The 21,374-nt window shown below is 42.2% G+C and overlaps 4 protein-coding genes across 4 annotated transcripts; 1 reads left to right on the top strand and 3 right to left on the bottom strand.

Moving 5' to 3' along the window:
* Window positions 1-1,800: 1,800 nt before the first annotated feature.
* LOC308326217 (ubiquitin-ribosomal protein eS31 fusion protein-like) lies at window positions 1,801-2,247 on the bottom strand (the record flags this gene model as incomplete). The annotated part of the gene is made up of 1 exon (XM_080779025.1): window positions 1,801-2,247. One exon carries the CDS (start codon window positions 2,245-2,247, stop codon window positions 1,801-1,803), a length of 447 nt encoding a protein of 148 aa, XP_080635151.1.
* A 3,429-nt stretch (window positions 2,248-5,676) lies between these two features.
* Window positions 5,677-6,276, top strand: LOC308325125 (26S proteasome non-ATPase regulatory subunit 9-like; the record flags this gene model as incomplete). The annotated part of the gene is made up of 1 exon (XM_080777534.1): window positions 5,677-6,276. The coding sequence occupies one exon, from the start codon at window positions 5,677-5,679 to the stop codon at window positions 6,274-6,276; it is 600 nt and encodes a 199-aa protein (XP_080633660.1).
* A 1,793-nt stretch (window positions 6,277-8,069) lies between these two features.
* LOC308326216 (fibronectin type III domain-containing protein 7-like) lies at window positions 8,070-11,426 on the bottom strand (the record flags this gene model as incomplete). The annotated part of the gene is made up of 8 exons (XM_080779024.1): window positions 8,070-8,136; window positions 8,364-8,600; window positions 8,728-9,030; window positions 9,170-9,430; window positions 9,928-10,188; window positions 10,303-10,563; window positions 10,672-10,929; window positions 11,267-11,426. The coding sequence occupies 8 exons, from the start codon at window positions 11,424-11,426 to the stop codon at window positions 8,132-8,134; spliced, it is 1,746 nt and encodes a 581-aa protein (XP_080635150.1). The 3' UTR covers window positions 8,070-8,131.
* A 4,609-nt stretch (window positions 11,427-16,035) lies between these two features.
* Window positions 16,036-18,690, bottom strand: LOC308326215 (fibronectin type III domain-containing protein 7-like; the record flags this gene model as incomplete). Its single annotated transcript, XM_080779023.1, has 6 exons — window positions 18,629-18,690; window positions 17,974-18,240; window positions 17,577-17,729; window positions 16,786-17,046; window positions 16,311-16,507; window positions 16,036-16,053 (listed from the first exon to the last, which is right to left on the bottom strand). Exons 2-6 carry the CDS (start codon window positions 18,095-18,097, stop codon window positions 16,036-16,038), a joined length of 753 nt encoding a protein of 250 aa, XP_080635149.1. The 5' UTR covers window positions 18,098-18,240; window positions 18,629-18,690.
* Window positions 18,691-21,374: the final 2,684 nt, after the last annotated feature.

Raw genomic sequence — 21,374 nt, 5'->3', positions numbered from 1 at the left:
AAGATTTTACCCAAAAAATGTTGGATGGGAAATAAAAAATACACCATTTATCAAATGTAGCTGTTTACATAAATATCTAAAAATATTACATAGATATCTGTTGAAATGTAGGCCTATTGTTATAAGAGATGAAAAGATAAATAAATTAATGATATAGGCCTAAACTATAGGCTATACTATAGGCAGCAGTTAGTAGTGTAGCAAGCAACTCTGACAATAGTAGGCCTACAGTATTACTGCAGACAGTTACCATTTGGATAGATGCACCAACGCAAAGCCAGCCAGGTCTCTAGTTATAGTGAGAGTTTGAGTGTGCTGGGTCGTTACTACAACAAGAACAACAACAACATATCCACCTGTTGGTGGCGCTGTAACTGGCCAATGTGATAAGGGTGGGATATATTCCTCAGCCTAGTATGAAAGTCTGTGAAATGTAAATTGCAAACTGCCTTCATGATACGAGTCATTTAAAAAAATCCACCTGTTGGTATTCCTGTTCTCCTGTTGAAGTAGACCACTGGCCTATGAAATAATGCAGCACCAATGTGAACTTCCTTTTGTTTTGTTTATTTAAAAAAAAACATGTACATGTACTACTTTAGCCTAATATAAAACTAAAATCAAAGAAATTGCATAAATTATAGAAGACATATAAGAAGTAGTTAAAATATCCAATCTACAAGCTTGTGACACGCTGTGTCTTGTAGATCTGCTATTTTCAATAATTTGTGTCCCAGGCAAATGTCTGATCTCTCTTTTTGGTCTCGACCTGAAAAGTTTGGGAACCACTGCCTTTTATAGTGCATTTGGCTGCCATAATTATGTGTTTTGTCATTATTTTCAATTTGTCTTCCTACTTATTTTATAACTTATTTGGGTAAATAATGTCTAATTTATTCCGGAAGTCTGCGCCATGTCCGGTGCCATGACCATATATGGTAACGGCTCACACAGGCATCGTAGCCTATACAATTCCATCTGTCGTACAGACAAGACGGGAGGTTTGTTTGTTTGAAGCAGTGTCGCCAGTTTAAGGTTTGTTTATTTCTGTACCAATATATTAAGTTATTTGTCCACATTTAAGTTCCACGTTGTATTTGTTTATGAGATTAATTGATGATTTGTTTTTCTTTCTAGTCTTGGTAGCTTAATGTTCACGTGGTTTCCTTTCTTCATTCCTTTTGATTTAACGTGCAGCCAGTGAGGTAAATAGTTGTTCATGTGTTATTTTACTCCATTTATGTGCTTTATGTTTCCCGTTATTGTTTTTTTTTTTTATATATATATTTTTTATCCCACGATTTTGTAACCCATTTTTCACCCCTGTGTCATTCATCTAATGTGATCCTGGGCTCTACACACACCCTCCACCAACATAGTCCCCATATATGGGAGACAAGGGGAGAGCAACGGACTTGAACTCATGCTTCCTTCATGCCTGAGTGTCCAAGTTGCTCCTTTACACCTGACAGGGAGTTTCCCTGGTTGGACATAGCGCGTGGAAGGAACACGTTACTCCAACCAGTTCCTTTCCCCTCCATCAGGCGCCCCGGCTGGCCAGGCCCAGGGGGAGGCAGTTTCCCGTTTATCTTTATCTGATCACTGTTTATTCTCTTTGTTTGGCTTTGTGACGAAGGCATGTGAGATAAAGCCACCAGTAATACAGAACAACTGAGTAGTTCTTGACATCAAAGGGAGTGACAGTGCTGCATATTATTTAGTCTATGGGTGGAAACCATGCACTCTCATCCTGTGACATGGTGCACTGGTCACTCCTATAGCACACACTTTCTTTTTTGGTCAGACTGTTTTTTCCCCCCCGCATCTTCCACAGTGTTGCCTGTCGAAGTGGCTGGCCATGAACACACCGGGGCCGCACTCGTCACACTCGCGCTTCAGGCGGCGGACCAGACCATTGTGGTCGACGTCGTAGTATTTGAGCACGGCGAGTTTCTCCTTCCTCTTCTCGTGCTTGTTCTTCTTGGGGGTGGTGAAGGTCTTCTTCTTCCTCTTTTTGGCGCCGCCTCGCAGTCTCAGCACCAGGTGCAGAGTGGACTCCTTCTGGATGTTGTAGTCGGACAGGGTGCGTCCGTCCTCCAGTTGCTTACCGGCGAAGATCAACCTCTGCTGATCGGGAGGGATGCCCTCTTTGTCTTGGATTTTGGCCTTGACATTGTCAATGGTATCTGAAGGCTCCACCTCGAGGGTTACCGTCTTCCCCGTTAGGGTTTTCACAAAAATCTGCATCTTGTGTTCCTAATGGCGGATAAGAGCACTGTACCACAATCTTCAGCTGAAATGAGGTTAAAATATCAAAAAAGTCTGTTCTTATATATCACCTGTCAACCTGCTGATGTCATGATGTCTCAGCCATGTCCTTATTTTCACAGCAGCCGCACCCAAATAAGGTGTTATTTGACATCGCAAAACCACTCCTATCATGTGACATGGTACTTAGGTGGATCTTGGGACATAAATGGCGTGGCTCCAAAGTGAAGCTCTGACTTAACGTGATCAGCCTGTGTCTCCGGTCATCTATGACGTCAATCCCTGATGACATATATCTCTGAAATATGTCTCCAAATTTGGGCAACTATAGAGCGGTGCCCGTTGGAGCCTCTACAGCGGTGCCCGTCATAAGGCACTGGCCTACTTGGAACGATGCAATTTGGAAATTCCCCTTTTATCTCCTTTTATGCCCATATATGGAGTTCTCCGTCTGCCTCAGGTCTGCCTATGGGCATGCCTGTATAGGAGAGGCCTTTTTGTTCTGGACAACGATTGGTCCGACCGACTTGACACCAACCACTGCACCGCCTGCGGTGGTGTGGAACGTGTGTCGACAGACAGACAGACAGACAGACAGACAGCACCATGAACCTTTAAAATCTTTGAAGGTTGGTGTAGTTTTTTGGATAAGCTGCACAAACGGTTTTATTTGCTCAAGTAATATGGATGAGTGCCATGCAATACACCGAAAAACAAGATGTAGATGCACAAGCTCTCCTATTTTTGAGAACCACAGTTCTAAACCACTCAATTTTAAGAGATTTCTGAAACACTTATGTTGCTCAGCTATATACAGTATAATGTATAGCTAAATTGAAAATCACAGATGCATTCCCAGTTTTACTGTGTTATAGTGGTTTCTAAACTAGATGCCTGGCATGTTCACAAACATGTCTGACTTGACCTCACCTTTATTCTCCGACTGTTGCCTTCAGCCTGGCGTCCATGGCTCCAACCTTCATGAGCAGTTCTCCCATATCGAGCAGACAGTTCCTGTCTGTCTGCGATGTGGTCACCTCGCTTCTTTCATTCTTTCCTTCCTCAGTGGAGAAGTTTCCTCTGCTGTTTCTGACACAGCAAAACAGAAACACCGGTACACATAAAAAGGCTCTCATAATCTCTAACCCAAAATTAGTAGTGACCTAAACATTTAGTTTAATAGTGCTGTGTAAGTGATAAAGGTGATTAATCTGGAGAAAATTAATACAGTACTATGTATCCATCACAGGATGTTTTTTCTTAGCTCGACACAAATGCAGGACAACTCCAACCGACGCCAACTCAAAGTACAAACAAAGTCATAATTCTCAAGTCCTCTCATAGAACACACGGCGTGGTTGAATGATGGTGCTTGATTTTGATTGGTCAATCACTGAATTCAGTTGTGCTATTTTTTTATAATGACCGCTGAACTCAGTAACAGGTTCTGTCTGGTACAGCAGACAGCCACGGCGATCATTCAATCAATTACACACTCGTTAAATCAATTACACAACATCACATCACACCCTCAAGGCCATTCCTTTCCGAGGTATGAAGTGTATGAAGTATGTAAGGTATGTAAGTCTGGTCTGCTACGCACATAATAATAGCCTGCCCTACATCACATTGTAAACGTTTCTCTGGCCCACTCAACATTGGATTTATAATGAATCCAAACTGATTTTATTTTATTTCTGTGGAAAAAGCAGGAACGGAGAAATCCTCCAGATTGGCACAGAACCGCGCTGACAGTGATGTACCATTAACCACTTGAATTTAGTTCACTAAGTAGTAGGCTAAGTATTGAGGGAGGGTGGGTTTAACAGTGTTACTGTAGCTTGCTTGCTGTTTCCTAACCCTAACCGCACAGAAACCGCAGTATAGAAAATAAAAAGGATATTCAAAATAAAGTACTTCATATTATATACAATAATATAAATCAAACCAATCATTTTAAATAAATCATTATTGTATAATATAAGTACTTTACGTATTTATAAATCAGGCCTTTTTAATGTAAAGCAAATCAAACATTATCATCTATATAATATACAACATATTAGAATATACATCATAATAAAACAGATCTAGATACAAAATGCATTTCTACAAACCAGTAAGACGCGCAAACACGGGAAGCGAACGCAGCTCATACATATTTGGGTTTTTTTAAGATTTATTTTTAAGTTATTCTTTTTTAAGTTAAGTTATTTTTAAGTTAAGTTTTTAACTTAGCCATAACCATATAAGGAGTCCCCAAAGCAGCTATACGTCCAAATATGGAGTGTGTTGCATCAATCACAAACAAATCACTCAGCTCCATATATGGGCACAAAGGGGGGACACACGGACACACAGACAGACAGACATGATCTGCTAGGTCTCATTGCGAACGCAGTGAGCACTTACTATGAGACCTAGAAGATCATGTCTGTGTGTGTGTCTGTCTGTCTGTCTGTCCGTGTGTCTGTCCCGCTATCCAAATATGGAGTGTGTTGCATCAGCAATCACTCAGCTCCATATATGGGCACAAAAGGGGCCAGGTCCACTCAGCTCCATATATGGGCACAAAAGGGGCCAGTGATTTGTTTGTTGTGGACCTGGCCCCTTTTGTGCTGAGTGCGTTCGCTTCCCGCGTTCGCACGTCTTACTCGTAGTAAGTGTTCACTGCTTTCGCAATAAACAAAACATCACCTCCTCAGAGACTGACACCCTTCTTTGACCAGCTCCAGACAGCAGACTGACTGACACTGGGCCATTTCCTAGAGCTATATACCCCCTGGCTCCTCCCACAACACAGGACCAAATGAAAAGAGGGGTAAACATGATCCACAACATGTTAGTCGCTCAAAACAGTCACAAAACAGTTACTTATATTGCAGTCGAGCTTGTAGCTCTGTTATCTCACAAAGTCTTTAGTTTTCTAAAGTCCTTTTCCAGAGTCCTTTTAGACTCCACTGTCCCTCAGCGACAAGCAATCCTCCCCATCCCTAGAGGTGGAGTTGGTTTGGCCCAAACTGGCCAGTTAAGCTGTCCCCACTTAAAGTGACAGGACAGTGTGTGATCCGTTTGCTGCTTGCTTATAGTTGTTTTTGCATACTCAGTGCGCGCTACTGAAAGACATGTAAATGTAATTTAGCAAACAGTGACAGGGTGGGGTCACACTGTCACAGAGAACAATGCAACGCCAGTGAAAATCGGCATTGTTAGGCTTAGGCAGGCATGTGACAACAGTGTGTGTCGTGTGACACAACTTGTGTCAGACCAGAGCTCTTAGTTAGCCGCCCTATTTAAGGTGCAGATCAATCTGAACATTTTCTTAGATTTTAGACGTTTGGATATCTGAAAGGAATTGTTACAGAAAGGCGTGGCCATTCACAAGAGAGGATCTGTATAGCAACAATTATGGACAATGTTAAAATTATTATGAAAAAGAAGGACCAAATTGAGGATCAGATAAAAGCTTATTATGACATCTTGGAAGGTCAAGGTGTTGGGGTTTCAGGTCCCCTGGTTGACGCAGAAGGCTTCCCGCGGGCAGATATCGACTTGTACCAGATCAGAACAGCAAGACACAACATTTCGTGTCTACAGAATGACCACAAGGCCGTCATGTCAGACATAGAAGACGCGTTGCACAAGCTGCACTTGCAAGAGAAAGCCAAGCGTGACAACAATGGTCAGGCCGAGGCGCAGTCTGAGTCTATGGATCACGAGGTTACTCTGCCCTCTCCCTTTGCACGAGTGGACGCTGTGACACAAGCTTCTCCCGCCTGTCAAGCTGGTCTTCAAGTTGGCGATGAAATCGTGCAGTTTGGTTCTGTGAAGACGGGAAACTTTCAGAACCTCCAGAACATTGCCGCTGTTGTCCAACATAGCGAAGGGAAGCCATTGCGTGTCACAGTGATTAGAGGTGGCCGACTAGCCCATCATGTGTCCTTGACTCCACAGCGATGGTCAGGGAGAGGTCTACTGGGATGCAATATTGTTCCAATCCACAGATGACTCTGAGACGATTCGACTGTCTTGAAGCATCCCCACAGGGACATTTTAGTTGTGTCTCACTGGGGCCCGGGGCTCGAACCTGGGACCTACTGCTTCCGAGACGGCCTCTCAGCTATCACCTCTAAAGTAAAAGAAAAAGAGTGCTGTCCTGCTTGTGTGTATAGACGCCTAGAGAGACCATGAGCATTGTTAGTTAGGTACTTATGAAAACAACATGTTTTTTGTTTTGTTTATTGCAGAGTGTTAACTGTCACACAAAGGTCAAGAAAAATAAGTTACTTGAGTAAATGTACCACACTGCCTGCTAGTGATGCTGCAGTGCTTGAAACTAATAACTTTTACATTACATTACTCTGTACTTATAAGTAAAAATGTGAGGTACTTTTACTGGAGTATTTCCAATGTTCAATACTTCTACTTAACTTACTCCTCTACATCTCAGAACAATTGTACTTTTACTCCACTGCAATTATTTGAAAACTATAGTTACTAGTTAGTTACTTTGTACATTTGAATTATTATTACAAAACATACATTAACCTCTTCATCAGGCCTATATTTAAACTTTGAAAATAGCTCAAACTTGTGAGCTTGTATATCGGCTAGCTACAGTAGCTTGTAGATCTGCTATTTTCAAACAATTTTAATTGTATTAGTGAGTATAGGCTTACTTTTACTTTTTCTACATCAACTATATTTTGATGCCATTACTTTTGTTCTTTTACTTGTAACAGAATGTAGTTTCAGTATTGATACATTAGTGGCTGGTACCACACAATGGTAGCACGCACTGTAATTAGAGCTGTATCCCAAGCAACGGGACGGACCCATTTTTGGGTCACAAGTAAATATTCCTTTTCATTCCGTTTCATACATTTAGCTCTTTTTTTGTTTTCAAAAACTTTCTTTTCCAGAAATTAAATAATTTAATTACCAAAGAAATCTGATTATTTCCATGAAAATGAGGACATGGCTGATTGTCATAGCAACATGAGTTAGACTTTAATATATTAGCGCCCCTCACTTCACACGGGTGTGATTTTTTGTAATATGATGGGATAAAAAGACACATTTACACATTTTTCATTTATTTGAACTTTATTTGAGAATATTGTTAAATATAAATTCATAATATCAAAGGTCAACATTCTCTGTACCTGGAAAACACAGCCTGATATATTACTTTAAGAATATGCTATTATATCATGTACAAAAGTGAAAAAGAATCGTATAAAAAAAGTATGAAAAAACATAAAAATGATATAAAACATTCAAACCTTTTACCCACATACATCTTAATGAAAAATATACTTCATAGTTAGTTCTTCACAAGCATAGAGGAAATCAACAATGCATGTTGTGTCCATATTTGGAACAGCTCTATAGTACCCAAAACTTCAGATGACATTAAAAATTGCTTACACCATGTGGTTATGTTTAGTGGCTAGGCCATTGCAATCGCCCGACGTTTATGTGTTCTATATACCCTCTATACATGTTATGGTAAATTGATAATGTTCTAAACCATTATCCTCCATATTCTGTCTAAAGTCTACCCACTGTAATATTGGCACTTTGAAAACAGGACTCGACTTTGGGATTTTAATGGTTGCTTACGCAACCTTCACATTCTGGTTTCTGAAACACTGCGGGTCTCCTATTCTACAGAGATGATCTCCAGACCCCCCCTAACCTGTTTAAACACGTTAAAGTATTGAAGTAGGTTCCTGGGTTTGGGTTTCGCCTGGGTTCAGGTCGGTGATGATGAAGCTCTTTCCTTCCACAGTCAGTACCTGAGATTTACAGGTGATGTCCATGGCCAATGTCAACAGTAATTTCTCAAGTGACATCTCCTTCATCCTTGAGTGTAAAGGAAAAAGCAACACGTAAGTTTTGCTATTTGCTATCTATGATTTTGTTTAAATTATATGTTGTGAAGCAGCAGATCTCCTCTGTCTGCTCAGGGACTAATTCAGACCTGGTACTCTAGATGGCAAAACAGAGAACTAGAAATTGTCCGGGTCCCCAGGACTAGAGGGCCAGTGCTATGAAGCATTCTTAACATCAATGTGCACTGAAGCGCGTACCTGATGTGACACGTGTTTCTCCACTCTCCCCTCCTTCGTTGATGGCTGTGATGACCAGGTGACTGGACTGGACGTCGAATACGGCGCAGGACAGGCTGCCTGTGCTGCACAGCAGGGACTTTGGCGAGACGCTGTCGTCATACACCGTGTACGTGACGGCATGTACGGAAGCATTCCATGAGACTGTGGCCGAGGAGAAGACACCGCTGTACGTCAGTCCTGTTGGAGGACAAGGAGCTGTGGAGGGGAGGGGAGGGTTTATCGTTAGTATTGATTGTGATAACAACTGCCCGAGCGGCACAATCACATACATGCACCAACGTGACTTGTCACTTTTGAACAATATCTATCAGTCTCAGTGTACCTGTATTTCCACTGTGAGCCACTGATTGGCCACTGGTTCCACCACAGTTCCTGCTTTCCACACTGGCGACGTAAGATGAACCACAGGGCAGGGGCATCTCGTAGGCAGTCGAGTTTGTCCATGAGGACGAGAGGTCGAACAAGGTCTGGTTGTCCCCGAGGAGACTACCCGTCATGGTCAGCATGTACTGGACATGTGAACAGGGGACCTGTGTCCAGCTGAAACGCAACACCTGGCGTGTTGTGTTGCGTGTTGTGTGTTGTGGAAACAGCCGAACCTGCACGTTATCTGGAGGACAGGGAACTAAAGGGAGAGAGTTGGACTGGTTATTAATACATCAACTGTCATCGTGGTGCAACTTGAATACAGAAACTATCGTATAGAATAGGTTTTAAATAATCGCAAAACATCCGTTTCTTATAACAACTGTGAGATTTCTTACCAGCTCCAATGCGTACTGTGTCACTGACAGAACTGTTGCATGTCCCGTCTGAGGCCAGTACAGTGACGTTGTACTGGACTCCACACCGAAGGCCCTCTATGGTGCAGTTTGTGTCCAAGCTGTCACAGCACAGCCTGGCGCCACTGTCGTCCTGGGCGCAGCCGAAGTATTCCACTGCACCACTGGCGGGAGTCCAGGACAGCAGTGCCGACTGGTTGGCACAGTTGTACTCAACTGAGAGGTTGACTGGTCGGCATGGGGCTAAAGGGGAGGGGGATTCAGAGTTTTGAAGATGCTTTTCTAAGTGAAGCACTTAAATGGGCATTCTACATATAAAGCTAATGGTACGTTCTAACAGCAGGTGCAGCCTGGCGTATTTTCCGGAAGTGCGTTATTTGTCTATGGGACCCAGCGATAGTCGGAAAGTGGGCGGTGGAACGTCGTTCGAAAACATGAAAATAATGTTTCTTTGTTTACCCTCCATGAATGGTGATACGGAACTCCCTCTAGGAGATTTGTATCACCCAGAGTCGCCGCTGTTCGCCTGCTGTTAAAACGTAGGGTGAGGATAGTAAAGAAAGCATTGTATTGGTGCTTGTATGTGTACATGTTTTTCATTTTTGTGACCAACTTTAAATTTTATGTTTTAAAAGAAACCCCTCAACAGACCCCGGGGTTCGCACAGACATTACAGGGAAAATAATGTACGTGTACATGTGTTTCTGTGTCTCTGAGCTGCGTTTTTAAACGTGCGTTACCTGTCTGCAACTGGATGGTGGCGCTGGGACGACTGTCACACAGGCTGTTGGCGGCGGTGACAGAGAACGTATAGAGGACGCCACAGGCAAGGTCATCCACCATACATGTGGTGCTGGTGAAAGCAGTGCAGTTTGTCGCGTGGCCTCCACCCACCGCCGTCACCGTGTACATCTCTGCCCCTAACGTTGAGTTCCACGATATGGTTGCTTCATTGGACAGACAGTCCAAGGAGCCGTTGATGCCTTGGGGTTCGCATGGAGCTGGAGAATACACATGAGAGGGAATTTGGTTGGTCGGATGATCGAGGGTTTAAGAAATGCAAGTTGTTGTTTTTTTTTAAACAATTTTGGCGGCATGGCCACCCCATACGGTACCTGATGAGATGTTGACTGGTGGACTGAGCTGGCTGTCACAGTATGCTTTGTGAGCCCTGACTTGAACAGAGAAGGTAATTCCGCAGGGCAGACCCTCGACAGAACACGTATTGTCGGAAGACGTGCACGGGAGAACTGTTCCGTCACCACCAGTGACGAAAGCTGTGTAGTTGAGGACATCGGTGCTGGGATTCCAGGAGATGGCCGCGGTGTTAGAGGAACAGTTGACCCTGGCGCTTATATTCTGGGGCGGGCAAGGGACTGGGGAAAATTATGGATTGTTTTAAATAGATGAATAATCTACAGGTGGCAGCATGCAGTCAGTCAGTGTATAGTGTAAAAGTGTTCTCGTGCATGTAAATCTCTTACCCGAGCTGAATGTCAGGGTCTGACTCGGATCACTGGAGCAGTTGCCGTTAATAGCCTTGACAGCTACAGTGTAGTTGGTGCCACACGTGAAGTTTCTAAGGGTACAGTTGAGTTCAGAGGACAGGCAGGTGGCATTCATAGGACTACTCCAGGCAGACACAGAGTACTGTACTGCCCCCCTGCTGGCAGACCAGGACACAACAGCAGTGTTCCTGATACAGTCAGGAGCTACCGAGACGCTGGTAGGAACACATGGCACTGCAAAGAGACGATGGAATACAGAGTTAAACATTACACAATATAACTGGGCTCAAAGATATTCTGTATAGTAAATGATTAGAACTGATCGGAAAAAGAAAGAAATGTAACTAATTGTGACAATTAAGATCTAAAATCAGTATTATGATGAGTGGACATGCTATACGTACAGTATGTGGTTTATTTTTTAGTTCTCATGAGATTGCATTGTGGGGTGGCTAAATGATTCATTCCTCCCCCTTTACTCGTTTCTTACACTCATCCATGTCTAGATTGTAGCCTAAGTAATCTCCCAGAGATATATGCTAAATATCAGTATCTTTGGTGAGTGTCTCACCTGTTTCAAGTTCCACAGCTGAACTTGGTTCACTGTGACAATCTCTGTCAACAGCTACAACACTGACAGAGTAGTTTCCACCACAGTGTAAATCAGTGAAAGAGCAGGTGTTTGCAGTGCTTGAGTTACAGGTGTGTTCGTGTCCATCATCCGTGTCCATTGCTGTTGCTATGTGCATGTTGGCCCCTGAAACAGGGGACCAGGACACTGTGCTAGCCCCACATGATGCAGAAACAGAAACATCACTGGGGGCGCAGGGACCTGGAGAGATGGAGGGAAGAAGTGCAGAGAAAGAATGATTATTCTCTTTAATTTGTGCTTCAATTGATCAAACAAAAGTACAAAACATATGCTGAGCATCTTAATTAGTCTATCAAATTAGTCTATTGGAGACTGTTCATATTAGTACATAGTCTTTAGTCGCATTAGTGTGGTTGCTATAGGCAACACACTATTGTTCTCGGTCCGAGATTCTTTTTCATGTTTCACACACTGACTGTTGTCACTGTTGTCATGCTTCACATGATATCGCAATATATAATATTATATTATGTATTAAATATATAATGGTAAGACAGAATTCAGTTCCCAGTGGATTCCTCGTAACTTGTGTCAATGCAACCACACTTTCAATTTCCCAAAATTGCACCTTTCTAGTTAGTACATATTTTGTTCTCCCTGTGTACCTGCACTGAAGTGAAGAGGAATGCTGGGATTCCCAGCACATGAGTCAGCATATGGTGTCACTGTGATGGTATAGTTCTGGCCACAGTGCATGTTGGGTATCTGACAGCTGGTACTGTTGGTGGAGCAGCCATGTATGTGTCCATCCTGACCCACTGCTGTCACATTGTAAGATGTGGCACTGGGACTTCTTTGCCAGGTCACATTGGCTGAGTTGGAACAAACCAGACTGGCACTAACACTCACTGGGGCACACGGGGCTGGGGAGAGAGATAGGTGGGGGAAGTGTTGTTATTGAGGATAAAATGTACACTTTAAGATGATATCCTAAGAAGGAAGGATCTGAATTTATCATTGCTGAAATGTAACATAATTATTCATTCATTCATTCACTTCCATTGATTCGACTTAAATCTTTCTTAAGTGAAGACGATCCAAAAGCAGCATTACGTTGCCTTTGGCCTTTGTTGTGCATACATACAGTATATGTTCTCCATGTCTTACCTGAGCTGAATGTCAGGGTCTGACTCGGGTCACTGGAGCAGTTTCCATCAATAGCCTTTACATCTACAGTGTAGTTGGAGCCACAGGTGATGTTTGTAAGAGTACAGTTGAGATCAGAGGACATGCAGGTGGTATTCGAGGCATGGCCTTGACTACTCCAGGCAGAAACAGAGTACTGTACTGCCCCCTTGCTGGCAGACCAGGACACAACAGCAGTGTTCCTGATACAGTCAGGTGCTACTGAGACATTGGTAGGAACACATGGCACTGCAAAGAGAAGACGGATACAGAGTTAAACATTGTACAGCAACATTAATAATGAAGTAACAAGAAAATAAAAATGAATGTAGCAGGGCTCCAGACTACCATTAAGACAATTGTAAATTAAGATGTGAACCTGCAAAATATTAAGGGGAAACATGGCAATGTGTTATAAAATAAAAGATTGTTTTCTGAGTGGAAACATAATTTTAAATAAATTTACATTGTGTGGTAGTTAATTTATTTTTGCCTTCCTCCACTTAATCATTTAATTTCATGCATTCATCTATATCTAGATTTGAAGCCATTTAATAAAATGTAATCGACACCTAATTAAAACGACCCAACAGGTAAAAAGCAGCACTGCAGTGTTTTGTGGTGAACATCTTCTAACCTGTTTTTAGTTCCACAGCTGAACTTGGTTCTGTGTGACAACCTCTGTCAACAGCTACAACACTGACAGTGTAGTTTTCACCACAGTGTAGATCAGTGAAAGAGCAGGAGGTTGCAACGTTTGAGTTACAGGTGTGTTCGTGTCCATCATGTGCTGCTGCTGTTGCTATGTACATATCTGCTCCTGAAACATTGGACCAGGACACTGTGCTAACCCCACATTCTGTAGAAACATGAACATTACTGGGGGGGCAGGGACCTGGAGAGATGGAGGGAAGAAGTGGAGAGAAAAAACTGATTAAATACAATGTTCCAAAAGTCTGTTGAAGACTGTTCAGTTGCATAGCTTTTAGATTTTAAATCTTGTTCTCTCTGAATACCTGCAATGAAGTGAAGAGGAATGCTGGGATTCCCAGCACATGAGTCAGCATATGGTGTCACTGTGATGGTATAGTTCTGGCCACAGTGCATGTTGGGTATCTGACAGCCGGTACTGTTGGTGGAGCAGCCATGTATGTGTCCATTCTGACCCACTGCTGTCACATTGTAAGATGTGGCACTGGAGCTTCCTACCCAGGTCACATTGGCTGAGTTGGGACACGCCAGACTGGCATTAACATTCACTGGGGCACACGGAACTGAGAAGAGACAAAGGCAAAACACAATGTTGACATGTTGTTATATCATTATGATGTTCAAGGAATTAAATGAATTTCGAAAGGAAATCACACGCTTTCAGAAACGTTTTCAAGTCAAATGTTCTACTATAATATGTATTTGTTTATTCATTTAGCAATCAAGTCACTAAGTCCAACCTAGGTTCGAATCCATTCATTCCAAATAAATCTTTCGGAAGAGAACATGAATAAACCTAACAGGTCAAAAGCAGCATTAGTGTTTTTCGTGAACATCTTCTCACCTGATTTCAGTTCCACAGCTGAACTTGGTTCACTGTGACAATCTCTGTCAACAGCTACAACACTGACAGAGTAGTTTCCACCACAGTGTAAATCAGTGAAAGAGCAGGTGTTTGCAGTACTTGAGTTACAGGTGTGTTCGTGTCCATCATTCGTGTCCGTTGCTGTTGCTATGTGCATGTTGGCCCCTGAAACAGGGGACCAGGACACTGTGCTAGCCCCACATGATGCAGAAACAGAAACATTACTGGGGGCGCAGGGACCTGGAGAGATGGAGGGAAGAAGTGCAGAGAAAGAATGATTATTCTCTTTAATTTGTGCTTCAATTGATCAAACAAAAGTACAAAACGTATGCTGAGCATCTTAATTAGTCTATCAAATTAGTCTGTTGGAGACTGTTCATATTAGTACATAGTCTTTAGTCACATTAGTGTGGTTGCTATAGGCAACACACTATTGTTCTCGGTCCGAGATTCTTTTTCATGTTTCACACACTGACTGTTGTCACTGTTGTCATGCTTCACATGATATCGCAATATATAATATTATATTATGTATTAAATATATAATGGTAAGACAGAATTCAGTTCCCAGTGGATTCCTCGTAACTTGTGTCAATGCAACCACACTTTCAATTTCCCAAAATTGCACCTTTCTAGTTAGTACATATTTTGTTCTCCCTGTGTACCTGCACTGAAGTGAAGAGGAATGCTGGGATTCCCAGCACATGAGTCAGCATATGGTGTCACTGTGATGGTATAGTTCTGGCCACAGTGCATGTTGGGTATCTGACAGCTGGTACTGTTGGTGGAGCAGCCATGTATGTGTCCATCCTGACCCACTGCTGTCACATTGTAAGATGTGGCACTGGGACTTCTTTGCCAGGTCACATTGGCTGAGTTGGAACAAACCAGACTGGCACTAACACTCACTGGGGCACACGGGGCTGGGGAGAGAGATAGGTGGGGGAAGTGTTGTTATTGAGGATAAAATTTACACTTTAAGATGATATGCTAAGAAGGAAGGATCTGAATTTATCATTGCTGAAATGTAACATAATTATTCATTCATTCATTCACTTCCATTGATTCGACTTAAATCTTTCTTAAGTGAAGACGATCCAAAAGCAGCATTACGTTGCCTTTGGCCTTTGTTGTGCATACATACAGTATATGTTCTCCATGTCTTACCTGAGCTGAATGTCAGGGTCTGACTCGGGTCACTGGAGCAGTTTCCATCAATAGCCTTTACATCTACAGTGTAGTTGGAGCCACAGGTGATGTTTGTAAGAGTACAGTTGAGATCAGAGGACATGCAGGTGGTATTCGAGGCATGGCCTTGACTACTCCAGGCAGAAACAGAGTACTGTACTGCCCCCTTGCTGGCAGACCAGGACACAACAGCAGTGTTCCTGATACAGTCAGGTGCTACTGAGACATTGGTAGGAACACATGGCACTGCAAAGAGAGGACGGATACAGAGTTAAACATTGTACAGCAACATTAATAATGAAGTAACAAGAAAATAAAAATGAATGTAGCAGGGCTCCAGACTACCATTAAGACAATTGTAAATTAAGATGTGAACCTGCAAAATATTAAGGGGAAACATGGCAATGTGTTATAAAATAAAAGATTGTTTTCTGAGTGGAAACATCATTTTAAATTAATTTACATTGTGTGGTAGTTAATTTATTTTTGCCTTCCTCCACTTAATCATTTAATTTCATGCATTCATCTATATCTAGATTTGAAGCCATTTAATAAAATGTAATCGACACCTAATTAAAACGACCCAACAGGTAAAAAGCAGCACTGCAGTGTTTTGTGGTGAACATCTTCTAACCTGTTTTTAGTTCCACAGCTGAACTTGGTTCTGTGTGACAACCTCTGTCAACAGCTACAACACTGACAGTGTAGTTTTCACCACAGTGTAGATCAGTGAAAGAGCAGGAGGTTGCAACGTTTGAGTTACAGGTGTGTTCGTGTCCATCATGTGCTGCTGCTGTTGCTATGTACATATCTGCTCCTGAAACATTGGACCAGGACACTGTGCTAACCCCACATTCTGTAGAAACATGAACATTACTGGGGGGGCAGGGACCTGGAGAGATGGAGGGAAGAAGTGGAGAGAAAAAACTGATTAAATACAATGTTCCAAAAGTCTGTTGAAGACTGTTCAGTTGCATAGCTTTTAGATTTTAAATCTTGTTCTCTCTGAATACCTGCAATGAAGTGAAGAGGAATGCTGGGATTCCCAGCACATGAGTCAGCATATGGCGTCACTGTGATGGTATAGTTCTGGCCACAGTGCATGTTGGGTATCTGACAGCCGGTACTGTTGGTGGAGCAGCCATGTATGTGTCCATCCTGACCCACTGCTGTCACATTGTAAGATGTGGCACTGGAGCTTCCTACCCAGGTCACATTGGCTGAGTTGGGACACGCCAGACTGGCATTAACATTCACTGGGGCACACGGAACTGAGAAGAGACAAAGGCAAAACACAATGTTATGTTGTTATATCATAATGATGTTCAAGGAATTAAATGAATTTCGAAAGGAAATCACACACTTTCAGAAACGTTTTCAAGTCAAATGTTCTACTATAATATGTATTTGTTTATTCATTTAGCAATCAAGTCACTAAGTCCAACCTAGGTTCGAATCCATTCATTCCAAATAAATCTTTCGGAAGAGAACATGAATAAACCTAACGGGTCAAAAGCAGCATTAGTGTTTTTCGTGAACATCTTCTCACCTGATTTCAGTTCCACAGCTGAACTTGGTTCACTGTGACAATCTCTGTCAACAGCTACAACACTGACAGAGTAGTTTCCACCACAGTGTAAATCAGTGAAAGAGCAGGTGTTTGCAGTGCTTGAGTTACAGGTGTGTTCGTGTCCATCATTCGTGTCCGTTGCTGTTGCTATGTGCATGTTGGCCCCTGAAACAGGGGACCAGGACACTGTGCTAGCCCCACATGATGCAGAAACAGAAACATTACTGGGGGCGCAGGGACCTGGAGAGATGGAGGGAAGAAGTGCAGAGAAAGAATGATTATTCTCTTTAATTTGTGCTTCAATTGATCAAACAAAAGTACAAAACGTATGCTGAGCATCTTAATTAGTCTATCAAATTAGTCTGTTGGAGACTGTTCATATTAGTACATAGTCTTTAGTCACATTAGTGTGGTTGCTATAGGCAACACACTATTGTTCTCGGTCCGAGATTCTTTTTCATGTTTCACACACTGACTGTTGTCACTGTTGTCATGCTTCACATGATATCGCAATATATAATATTATATTATGTATTAAATATATAATGGTAAGACAGAATTCAGTTCCCAGTGGATTCCTCGTAACTTGTGTCAATGCAACCACACTTTCAATTTCCCAAAATTGCACCTTTCTAGTTAGTACATATTTTGTTCTCCCTGTGTACCTGCACTGAAGTGAAGAGGAATGCTGGGATTCCCAGCACATGAGTCAGCATATGGTGTCACTGTGATGGTATAGTTCTGGCCACAGTGCATGTTGGGTATCTGACAGCTGGTACTGTTGGTGGAGCAGCCATGTATGTGTCCATCCTGACCCACTGCTGTCACATTGTAAGATGTGGCACTGGGACTTCTTTGCCAGGTCACATTGGCTGAGTTGGAACAAACCAGACTGGCACTAACACTCACTGGGGCACACGGGGCTGGGGAGAGAGATAGGTGGGGGAAGTGTTGTTATTGAGGATAAAATGTACACTTTAAGATGATATCCTAAGAAGGAAGGATCTGAATTTATCATTGCTGAAATGTAACATAATTATTCATTCATTCATTCACTTCCATTGATTCGACTTAAATCTTTCTTAAGTGAAGACGATCCAAAAGCAGCATTACGTTGCCTTTGGCCTTTGTTGTGCATACATACAGTATATGTTCTCCATGTCTTACCTGAGCTGAATGTCAGGGTCTGACTCGGGTCACTGGAGCAGTTTCCATCAATAGCCTTTACATCTACAGTGTAGTTGGAGCCACAGGTGATGTTTGTAAGAGTACAGTTGAGATCAGAGGACATGCAGGTGGTATTCGAGGCATGGCCTTGACTACTCCAGGCAGAAACAGAGTACTGTACTGCCCCCTTGCTGGCAGACCAGGACACAACAGCAGTGTTCCTGATACAGTCAGGTGCTACTGAGACATTGGTAGGAACACATGGCACTGCAAAGAGAGGACGGATACAGAGTTAAACATTGTACAGCAACATTAATAATGAAGTAACAAGAAAATAAAAATGAATGTAGCAGGGCTCCAGACTACCATTAAGACAATTGTAAATTAAGATTTGAACCTGCAAAATATTAAGGGGAAACATGGCAATGTGTTATAAAATAAAATATTGTTTTCTGAGTGGAAACATCATTTTAAATTAATTTACATTGTGTGGTAGTTAATTTATTTTTGCCTTCCTCCACTTAATCATTTAATTTCATGCATTCATCTATATCTAGATTTGAAGCCATTTAATAAAATGTAATCGACACCTAATTAAAACGACCCAACAGGTAAAAAGCAGCACTGCAGTGTTTTGTGGTGAACATCTTCTAACCTGTTTTTAGTTCCACAGCTGAACTTGGTTCTGTGTGACAACCTCTGTCAACAGCTACAACACTGACAGTGTAGTTTTCACCACAGTGTAGATCAGTGAAAGAGCAGGAGGTTGCAACGTTTGAGTTACAGGTGTGTTCGTGTCCATCATGTGCTGCTGCTGTTGCTATGTACATATCTGCTCCTGAAACATTGGACCAGGACACTGTGCTAACCCCACATTCTGTAGAAACATGAACATTACTGGGGGGGCAGGGACCTGGAGAGATGGAGGGAAGAAGTGGAGAGAAAAAACTGATTAAATACAATGTTCCAAAAGTCTGTTGAAGACTGTTCAGTTGCATAGCTTTTAGATTTTAAATCTTGTTCTCTCTGAATACCTGCAATGAAGTGAAGAGGAATGCTGGGATTCCCAGCACATGAGTCAGCATATGGTGTCACTGTGATGGTATAGTTCTGGCCACAGTGCATGTTGGGTATCTGACAGCCGGTACTGTTGGTGGAGCAGCCATGTATGTGTCCATCCTGACCCACTGCTGTCACATTGTAAGATGTGGCACTGGAATTTCCTACCCAGGTCACATTGGCTGAGTTGGGACACGCCAGACTGGCATTAACATTCACTGGGGCACACGGAACTGAGAAGAGACAAAGGCAAAACACAATGTTGACATGTTGTTATATCATAATGATGTTCAAGGAATTAAATGAATTTCGAAAGGAAATCACACACTTTCAGAAACGTTTTCAAGTCAAATGTTCTACTATAATATGTATTTGTTTATTCATTTAGCAATCAAGTCACTAAGTCCAACCTAGGTTCGAATCCATTCATTCCAAATAAATCTTTCGGAAGAGAACATGAATAAACCTAACAGGTCAAAAGCAGCATTAGTGTTTTTCGTGAACATCTTCTCACCTGATTTCAGTTCCACAGCTGAACTTGGTTCACTGTGACAATCTCTGTCAACAGCTACAACACTGACAGAGTAGTTTCCACCACAGTGTAAATCAGTGAAAGAGCAGGTGTTTGCAGTGCTTGAGTTACAGGTGTGTTCGTGTCCATCAGTCGTGTCCGTTGCTGTTGCTATGTGCATGTTGGCCCCTGAAACAGGGGACCAGGACACTGTGCTAGCCCCACATGATGCAGAAACAGAAACATTACTGGGGGCGCAGGGACCTGGAGAGATGGAGGGAAGAAGTGCAGAGAAAGAATGATTATTCTCTTTAATTTGTGCTTCAATTGATCAAACAAAAGTACAAAACGTATGCTGAGCATCTTAATTAGTCTATCAAATTAGTCTGTTGGAGACTGTTCATATTAGTACATAGTCTTTAGTCGCATTAGTGTGGTTGCTATAGGCAACACACTATTGTTCTCGGTCCGAGATTCTTTTTCATGTTTCACAAACTGACTGTTGTCACTGTTGTCATGCTTCACATGATATCGCAATATATAATATAATATTATGTATTAAATATATAATGGTAAGACAGAATTCAGTTCCCAGTGGATTCCTCGTAACTTGTGTCAATGCAACCACACTTTCAATTTCCCAAAATTGCACCTTTCTAGTTAGTACATATTTTGTTCTCCCTGTGTACCTGCACTGAAGTGAAGAGGAATGCTGGGATTCCCAGCACATGAGTCAGCATATGGTGTCACTGTGATGGTATAGTTCTGGCCACAGTGCATGTTGGGTATCTGACAGCTGGTACTGTTGGTGGAGCAGCCATGTATGTGTCCATCCTGACCCACTGCTGTCACATTGTAAGATGTGGCACTGGGACTTCTTTGCCAGGTCACATTGGCTGAGTTGGAACAAACCAGACTGGCACTAACACTCACTGGGGCACACGGGGCTGGGGAGAGAGATAGGTGGGGGAAGTGTTGTTATTGAGGATAAAATGTACACTTTAAGATGATATCCTAAGAAGGAAGGATCTGAATTTATCATTGCTGAAATGTAACATAATTATTCATTCATTCATTCACTTCCATTGATTCGACTTAAATCTTTCTTAAGTGAAGACGATCCAAAAGCAGCATTACGTTGCCTTTGGCCTTTGTTGTGCATACATACAGTATATGTTCTCCATGTCTTACCTGAGCTGAATGTCAGGGTCTGACTCGGGTCACTGGAGCAGTTTCCATCAATAGCCTTTACATCTACAGTGTAGTTGGAGCCACAGGTGATGTTTGTAAGAGTACAGTTGAGATCAGAGGACATGCAGGTGGTATTCGAGGCATGGCCTTGACTACTCCAGGCAGAAACAGAGTACTGTACTGCCCCCTTGCTGGCAGACCAGGACACAACAGCAGTGTTCCTGATACAGTCAGGTGCTACTGAGACATTGGTAGGAACACATGGCACTGCAAAGAGAAGACGGATACAGAGTTAAACATTGTACAGCAACATTAATAATGAAGTAACAAGAAAATAAAAATGAATGTAGCAGGGCTCCAGACTACCATTAAGACAATTGTAAATTAAGATTTGAACCTGCAAATTATTAAGGGGAAACATGGCAATGTGTTATAAAATAAAAGATTGTTTTCTGAGTGGAAACATAATTTTAAATTAATTTACATTGTGTGGTAGTTAATTTATTTTTGCCTTCCTCCACTTAATCATTTAATTTCATGCATTCATCTATATCTAGATTTGAAGCCATTTAATACAATTTAATCAACACCTAATTAAAACGACCCAACAGGTAAAAAGCAGCACTGCAGTGTTTTGTGG

This window comes from Protomyctophum bolini (genome assembly GCF_963924005.1).
Source record: "Protomyctophum bolini genome assembly, chromosome: 12".
In the NCBI taxonomy this organism is placed as follows: Eukaryota; Metazoa; Chordata; class Actinopteri; order Myctophiformes; family Myctophidae; genus Protomyctophum; species Protomyctophum bolini.
Note: the sequence above shows the minus strand (reverse complement) of the source record. Positions and strands in the feature narration are given on the sequence as shown.